This window comes from Montipora capricornis, unplaced genomic scaffold (genome assembly GCF_036669925.1).
Source record: "Montipora capricornis isolate CH-2021 unplaced genomic scaffold, ASM3666992v2 scaffold_321, whole genome shotgun sequence".
Classification (NCBI taxonomy): Eukaryota; Metazoa; Cnidaria; class Anthozoa; order Scleractinia; family Acroporidae; genus Montipora; species Montipora capricornis.
The window spans coordinates 25,001-33,546 of NW_027180060.1; the positions used below are offsets into that span (position 1 = coordinate 25,001).

The 8,546-nt window shown below is 40.1% G+C and overlaps 1 protein-coding gene across 2 annotated transcripts in view; it reads right to left on the bottom strand.

Annotated features, from left to right (window-relative positions):
• The window catches only part of LOC138035220 (proto-oncogene vav-like), a 10,857-nt gene extending 2,836 nt beyond the window's left edge, over positions 1-8,021 (bottom strand). Inside the window, exons 1-9 of one of the 2 annotated variants that reach the window (XM_068882037.1) lie at positions 7,913-8,021; positions 7,318-7,348; positions 7,043-7,139; positions 6,519-6,569; positions 5,548-5,594; positions 2,854-2,910; positions 2,350-2,466; positions 1,160-1,247; positions 803-902 (exon numbers count right to left, since the gene is read on the bottom strand). In XM_068882037.1, coding sequence (XP_068738138.1) covers positions 803-902; positions 1,160-1,247; positions 2,350-2,466; positions 2,854-2,910; positions 5,548-5,594; positions 6,519-6,569; positions 7,043-7,139; positions 7,318-7,348; positions 7,913-7,922 — 598 coding nt within the window. In that variant the 5' untranslated portion in view covers positions 7,923-8,021. The remainder of the gene's footprint in view (positions 1-802; positions 903-1,159; positions 1,248-2,349; positions 2,467-2,853; positions 2,911-5,547; positions 5,595-6,518; positions 6,570-7,042; positions 7,140-7,317; positions 7,349-7,912) is intronic. The other variant, XM_068882038.1, reaches the window with a different exon arrangement.
• Between the last annotated feature and the right edge of the window lie 525 nt (positions 8,022-8,546).

Genomic DNA, 8,546 nt, shown 5'->3' on the forward strand with positions numbered 1-8,546 from the left:
AATCATTGTCTTAAGATAAGATTCACAATGAAAATGTTAACTCAAGTTAAAGAACCAAAAAACAAAAGTGTGCAAAAATTCAATAATTTTAGGAAGTGATCAATGATCACCGACCGCTAAATAAATCAATCCATCATTCACTGGCAACTAAGCAAGCAAAAATAGGAAACGAACTGACCAGGAAGTTGACTTTGTTTAACAATGAAAATGGAGCTGTACAATTTATTACGGATGGTAATTAATCATGGTAATAGGACCGAAAAGCAGCGAGGTTTGTATCAAAGCATGCAAGGACAACTCCAGCCTCGCTTTTATTCAAAGGCCTGGTAACTGAGCACAGAACTGTAAATATTACAAGGTGTCCAATTCGCCCTTGTCACACGGCGGCCATATTGTCCCGGGAGACCAAAAAAGCTTTGTCTTACCACGCCAAGCCTCGCAGTGGAAACCATGGGAGTGAGGCTTGGCGTGGTAAAACAAAGCTTTTTTGGTCTCTCGGGACGATATGGCCCCCGTGTGACAAGGGCGAATTACAAACTGTCCTATTATTCATTTATCAGGGCTGTTGATAACTAATCTCGAGAATTTTGTGATAATTACGATTACTGATAATACAGAGCTAATAAACATGTCGCAAGGATTCTTCAGGAAGAAGTAAGGCAACCAATTATCTTGCACTTAATCGCTATCTCGAAGAGCATGGAAGTAGAATATTATTCAAACAATTTCTAAGAAAAGTTTAATTCCTTGGGTTTCTTTATTATGATTATTTTGTTAGCTGTAAATATTTTTTGTTCAATACCTTTTCCTTTCGGTTCTTCATTCACTCCATGCCGTAAGTTTGTGTCCAGTCCTGGAAAACTCACACCGAGAGTATTGAGCTTGTAGTAGTCAACTAGCTCCTGGCGACGAAAGGAGAAGATACGCAGTGAATAAAGTGCCCATAAATTTTGAACTAACAAAGGGTTCGGACAAGTCGGGGATCTCCGTTATCTAACAGTTTTACTGCCCGATTCGTTTCGTTTTAAGAGCCAAATGTGGCCGATCGTCAGCTTTTCGTGCGCACCCAGTAACAGTCACACCGTACTGCAAATGATGCCACTCACCCTGTATTATTTATTTATATCACATCTATTAGTTTTATTCGAAAGAAGCTCACCTGAATAGATCCAAATGAAATCGCTTTTGTTAAGTAAAAAGCTCCTTCTTCGTAAGGGATTTTGATGTGTTTCACGTTGTTACGAAATCTGTGCAAAAAGAAGAAAATACGTTAAGCTTATTCTACGAGCTTAACAAGTGACGGTGAACTAGAATTACCGATGGACTTGTGGCACTTGGTGCGTGCCGGCGTTGTTGCAAAAATACCACCATAAGTTGATCCACCAAACAATCAACAGAAAAAGTATATTAAAAAAAAAAGAAAAGGCTGTCCTTCTTCAACCGAATGCCAAACGAAAATCGCCATGCTCACGTCTAACCGAGCAAAAGTAATATATTTTTCGTTGATGGGATAAATCAAACACCTGTACAGTTTCCGCCTAACTATTTGGTTTTCTCTGTGTTGCCCAAGGAACGATAAGTGGACAAAAATCCACGAACGAGCTAGTGGTCCCAATAGACTACGTTCCCAATGAATAGGCCTTTTTCGATATATCAAAATTCACCTTGAAAGAGAGGTTTAGAGGACAAAGACAAAGGAAAGTGGATGATCTGTAAATATGTTTCACATTCATTCCAACGTGTCTCTATTGCTTTTGTCCTCACTGACTCACTTCACTATCAAGCCAAATATTTGATATTCGAAAATGGCCTATTGTGAATCGTTTCAGTCCTTTGAGGGACCAAAATGTGATTCCAAATGAACCGCTTCAATGGCCGGTAACCCCAAAAAGGACTAAAACGACCAAAAACTCACTAGTGGATCCCAGCCTGTTAATTAGGATCGGGTCCACTGCTCTGCTCATTTGACGTCACAACTGTCTCGCATTCGTGTTGTCCAAAAAAGGTTGCACTGCACAGCAATTTACCACATTGAATGTTTTGTTTTTTTTTCCATATTGGGTGTTAGGGTTAATCGTGAATAATTGTGCCGTGTTACCAAAATTATTTCAATAAGATGGCGAGGTCCAAAATTCTTAAATTCACTGAAATTTGGATATTGAAAAATATTCTTTGAAATATTCGTCGAAAATGTTTCAAACAAATGTTTTTCTGTTATTGTTAACGATGGAGTTACATGTAGATGGGGTGCCCCACGCATTTGTGAGATGAGAAAAACTTGAGTCGCCCAACAGGATTAAAGTTTGGCAATGGAGTGGAATGTTCATGTGTGCGAAATGTGTTCCTTACTTGACGGACAAGGCATATTCTCCGGCTCTACTGACACTCTCCCTAATTAAGAAAGTGCCATCGCTTTTGGTGCTCAACATCTGTTCTGCCTGCGGTCTGTCTTTCCTTCCTGCGAACCTATTCAAGAGATAAATGACCGAGTGTTGGAAAGCTATCAGAAAAAAGCAGGTCAGCTAAATAAACGAGGCCGTGACGTCCTCAGGCTTGGTATTACCCTAACGTGGACCCAAATGCGAACATGGTCAGACAAATTACTGAAAAGCCTTTCTTAATGCACAATTTGAACTTCACTTTATCACGCTGATGCCGGTCCGGAGAGCACAGAAGAGGATTACACAAAGAAACATGCAGGACACCATCCTTTTTGCGGCGGTCTCAATGTAGTTTTCAATGGTTGGGCCCTTGCAAACACCGTATTTTGGCCAGTTAGCGCCTGTTCTAAATATTCAAATCAATATTACGAACACAGTGGCACAAAGATCTTCCAGCGCTCAGCTAACTTACCAGTTGAAAGTCTTTAACGACGAATTCAAACTTGAAGGAGGAGGTGTTGGGTGACTTCTGTAAAACAAAGCAAAAAATAAAGAATTTGATACTTTGCGAAAAAAACCAGCGCGTAAGGTCCGTTCATTACACAAAAAGGTAACACCATCCAATGCAATGCAAACTAGTAAAATATAGTAGAGTACACTACAGTTCTATCTTTAGACGAACCTCTCGGGACTCGTCAAGTCCAAACGCAGAGGAATTAAAGGGGCAGTTTCACGGTTTTGCGCATGTCCAAGCTTTGGGGCTATCAGTACTAAGTCCTAAAGCAAATACACTGAATTACTGAGACCCAAATTTGGTGGAAGATACTCCGGGTTTACAGAGAGAATATCAAATTTAGTCTTGACCATCGAATTTATTGTGCGGGTCGAACATTTTGTTCTACGCACGAGTTGTCATAAGGCACGAGCTATCTATTCACATGCAGTAGGTTCATAACACAAAAGAAGTAATTACAAATGTAATTCAAATGATTAATTCCACGTCTATGGCATTGTTTCCGATTCCTGCATCAGTGCTTTCGATTATTTCAATAACAATGGAATTAAAGGGGTTGACGTGAGACTTTGCCCATGCGCGGAGACGTGAAACTCTCCCTTTTATAAAGCCAAACGAGTCACAGAGTACAAAATAAACTAGACTCATACGTGTAAAAGAAAATTGCAGTCTGCATAAGATTTTCGCTTCGCGAAACAAAAATCGTTGAAGTTAGAGCTATTTTGATACTACACTTCATTAGCTTTCCAGTTTTCTGGAGTTTCTCCAGAAAATCAAAGCGCACGAAAGACGACTTTCCAAAAAAACACCTTTAAAGCTTTACGGTAACGTTTATAAAAGCGTTCAGGTGATTCGCATAATCCACGAATGCAATAGCTGTTATTACAGTTGAGCCCAAGTTTAAGCGGTATTCGTTTCAGAGCGCAAAAGAAGCAAGACTCTCGCGTCTAATTCGATCAGATATAAAGAAGAGCAAGGGACTTAGTGCGCGAAATGTGAAAAAAATAATGAGTTCCTATCCAGAATTTACGTTTTTCTCGGAAGATGAGAAACTACAGTTGTTGAATGGAAGCTGCCCTCGATAGTTTCGAACATTTGAGGTTGTTTCTTCGGTTAACACTGTTAGTTTCTCACGCCCAATAATCAGCTTTCATGACAATTTTCTAATTTTGTAATTCATTAGGTCTCACGTTTCTTGCAGGTTCTACTCAAATAATTCGTTGTTTTCCTTTAAAAGTAAGTTAATTAACTAATTATATCTAGCTCTCACATCAAATGGAAGGCTAGAGATGATCTCTCACGGATAAAAATGTAAGGAAACATTCACATCTCGGCGACTAAAGTAAGTTCAGAATTTTCCTGTATGGAATAAGACTTTTATTTCATCGTTTAGTTAAAGTACATTTATTTGTTGTTTCTTCGACTTTTCTTCATCACGTGATTAGCCTTTATATCTCACAGTTTAGAATATTATTAAAGGTAGTTTTCTGTTTTCTTTTTAATGTTCTCTCTAGTTCGAGAGCGATGGCACAGTGGTGAGAGTACTCGCCTCCCACCAATGTGGCCCGGGTTCGATTCCCAGACTCGGCGTCATATGTGGGCAGAGTTTGTTGGTTCTCTACTCTGCACCGAGAGGTTTTCTCTGGGTACTCCCGTTTCCCCTCTCCTCAAAAACCAAAATTTGATTTGATTTGCGTTAACTTGTTAATTTCAATTTACAGTGTTCCCGATTAGTGCTCTACGGCGCTAGAAGATTAGACACTTAAAAAAAGGTTCCTTTCGAACCAAACCATACAAGAACACTCAGCCACACGGCTTAAGGAATTCAGGTTCATAAACTTCTATGCAAGTTCCGAAATAAATTTTGCGTATCGAAATACCAGTCTCTGTTTTATGACAATGTGGGTTAAAAAAGGAAAGGAACTTTATTTAAGTGTCTAATCTTCTAGCGCCGTAGGGCACTAATCGGGGACACTGTAATTTGAAATAAACAAGTTAACGCAAATCAAATCAAATGTTGGTTTTTTGAAGAGTGGGGAAACCCGGAGAAAAACCTCTTGGTGCAGAGTAGAGAACCAACAAGCTCAACCCACATATGACGCCGAGTCTGGGAATCGAACCCGGGCCACATTGGTGGGAGGAGAGTGCTCTCTCCACTGCGCCATCCCTGCACTACCTCTTGACCACCTCTTGATTTGGCTGCACCAAGTCTTGACTTGGCTTACGAATATAACACTACGACGCCGCCTACAAACACATCCATATGCTATACACCGCCTTTCCATACTTTCCACGATAAAATTAGGCCAGGCAAACCTCAAATTACTCGAAAAAAAAGGCGAAGGAAACACTCAAAAATCAAGAAATTAACTGACCTTCGATAAGAAATTCTTTTGACCCAAAAGCCTCGTTTTGGCGTCTTCTGAAACTCACACCGTTTACACGTGGGCTCAACTGTAATAACAGCTATTGGTTGTCAGCAACCCTTTTTCCTCCCACAAATTGTACTCCACTCAATGCTACTACGACTAGTGATCCATATATAAGTTCATCCGAACAATTCAGTCAGGCACAACAAATAAAGAGCGTTAAGTGCTGGTCACACGTGTTCGAGCTTGGATGTTACACTTCTATCTAAAATATTTAACTTACTCTTCTCTTATGGTGGTTTCTTCATAACGGGATGTTGCTTTAGCGGTCTGCAAGTTACAACATGTGAATTTACCGACCTCATGTGCTCTCGTAAAGTGTAATATTTTAATACCACTCTCCCCTCCTCCCCTTTGAAATACAAACTTCCTCGTCCTTTCTGCTCCCTTGCATGCACGATAATGTCCCGCGCTGTCCTTTGTCACGTGATTACACGATGACATCACTACATGGCGAACCGAGCGGGACCGTTTATACGAGAATTTTTCAGCCCGGATTGCCGAGATCTCGGCAGCTCAGATCGGGATCACGGCAAGAGGCCAGCTCGCCTGCTCATATAAAGTAAGCGAGATTTTACCACAGAAAAGAGGCATTAGCCGAAATCTCGGCAAAGCGGGCCAGCCCGTCTGACCGGGCTGGATATCCTCATATAAACAGGCCTTAAGACAGAGTTTGAGGAAAGGTGTAGGTGTTTTCAGTCCTTTTTGGGATTGATAGCTGCTTTAAACTAGGTAGAGTGCATATTCAACCTAGGAAAATGAGGATCACCAATTTAACATAGCTAAAAACGGATTCAATCGGAGACCAGATTTGACCCACAAAATATACACTGTATCACATTCCATCTAATATAAATTCATTCCCTATATTTCTATTCCGAATAGCCCCAAGGGGATGTGCCTTCAAATCACTTTACAAGACACAAAGCAAGGGAGTTTCCATCACAGGGTAGATGAGATACAAGAGACATAGAGGCAAAAAGGCCATAACCGGATTATTAGGAAGAAATAATGGGAACACATGAGAGCCATACAGGGCACGAACACGAGGAATACAGCGAACAGCGAGTCGGTAAAACACAGCGTAGAGGAGAACTGAAGAGTTTGACGGATACATAATACGAAAGGGGGTAAATAAGAGGAAATAATTATAAGGTACATCCTTCTGGTATACGAGTTCTGTTATCCACTTACCACGTGGCTTTGAGGGAAATAACCAACGGCTCCTGTCCTTTTTGACCGTCCCTGTAGAAAAAAAACATTAGATGATACTAAATCCAACATGCTAGATTAAGGTTCAAAGCTAATATTATGCTCACCATGTCTTTTCATACCAGGGAAAAAAACAAAATCGTACGCCAAACCTCAAGATCAGCTCGCTTCTCCAATCAGTTGGACACTTTCAGCCCCAAGTCAGAACTTGGAAGGCAGTTCCTTTCATATAGTGGGCCTTTAATTTGGAATTTTCTTAATAACTAAACTAAAGTTAACCACAGTCTAAGTGGTTTTAAACATGTTCTCAGAAGCGGTTGTGGAATGATTCAAGATTTTTCAATCATCTCCTTGTATTACTGGAAAGCCCTACAAAACCTACGGTGAATAATTTGCCGACGAATAAACCCTCCTTTTGACAAATTCCTTCCAAACCGTCCATGCACCTTCAAACATGCATAAAAGATAGTTGCTTTGTTACAGCTATTTCTACTTCTTCCACCTACCTCCCACCATTCAGGATCGTTTTTATTGATGACTTCGATTTCATCCCCGATTACAAAACTTAAATTCGGACGGCCACCAGGAGCTAATCCAGCGAAACTGCAGCGTCGAAAAGGAACAAGAAAGCAGAGAAAGGAAAAAAAAAACAGTTAAACATTTCCCTCCTAATGCCAACGCCAGGAAATTTTCAGTATTCGTCAATAGAGATTTTCCTATGGAGGGATTCTGAGGGAAAGGTGTCTCAGTTCAAACGAGCAAAATCCAAGAAAGCACTTACTTTGATATCGCCGCATAAAGAAGTAATATCCCTGCGAGTGGCAAAGAATACCATTATGATAATATGCATCCACAGCGGAAGAAAACGTATTCAATAACTATTGAGATTTAACTAAGAAGTCGCTCCTTACCCAGGCTTCTGAGAGAGAAGTGGGGACTCAATCTGTTACTGAAAACTACTCCACTGAACCCTGATTTAGTACTCAATAGAAGTTACGTTCTTGAAGCTTTATGAAGACAGCCCAGGAATCAACAAAACTGTCGCATGAAAAGATACATGTATATCTGTTTGCAAACTTTATTTTGCAAACTCTTCCAACCAATGAAACGGAATGAAATTTCGTTTCAAACAGCTAATACGGCACAGGGTAACTAAAGCATTAAACATCAACAGCTAACTTCATTAACACACGTATCTCATTTCTTTGTTTGTTTTTGTTTTTTTCATTAAGTTTAATCCATTCTCTCTCCTCGCCATCCTCAACTAAAACGCCTGTAAACAGTTCCATGCAGTACCGTAGTCCATGGCAAGGAAGTGAAACGTTAATTCAAAGATACCTGTGATCATAAACTGCCCAGTATCTCCATATACCCACCTGATCGCATCCTTGCTGGCGCCGAAGCCTTTCTATTCTTGCAAGTCGGGACTGAGCGTGGAGGGAGGAATGTTCGTTGAAGATGACTTGGAAAATGGATTCCTTGGGGAAACATTGGGGCCGAAACGGTGACGTACCGGGAAATTTGGACGGATTTGCCAGGGCTCGATATACACGGGCTGCTCTTAGGAATGCAATCCTTGTGGGCACTGACATCGCAAACTGCAATGATAAGCAGAGATTGACCGTGAAATCCAGGGACATTTTACTTCAACTGATCATTGTTTCAGGATGATAATTCATAACTGACCTGCACATTTGTATCCTTGATTTATTAATCCCCTGGAAAAAAAAAAGCAGCAAGGCATTATTTCGATATTACCTTTGTATAAATGTTCAAAAAAAATTAATGGTGTCGAGTAATGTGCGAGATGCACGCCCTATACGAAGAGTTCACAGAACTCTGAAGCATTTTAAAACTGATAATACTAATAATAATAATATAATAATAGTAATAATAATAATATAATACTAATACTAACAATAATAATAAAATAAAAGCTATACGATCCTCGCGTAGAGGACCTGATATATGTAATGAATCACTTGATTTCATATCAACCAATCAGCGCAC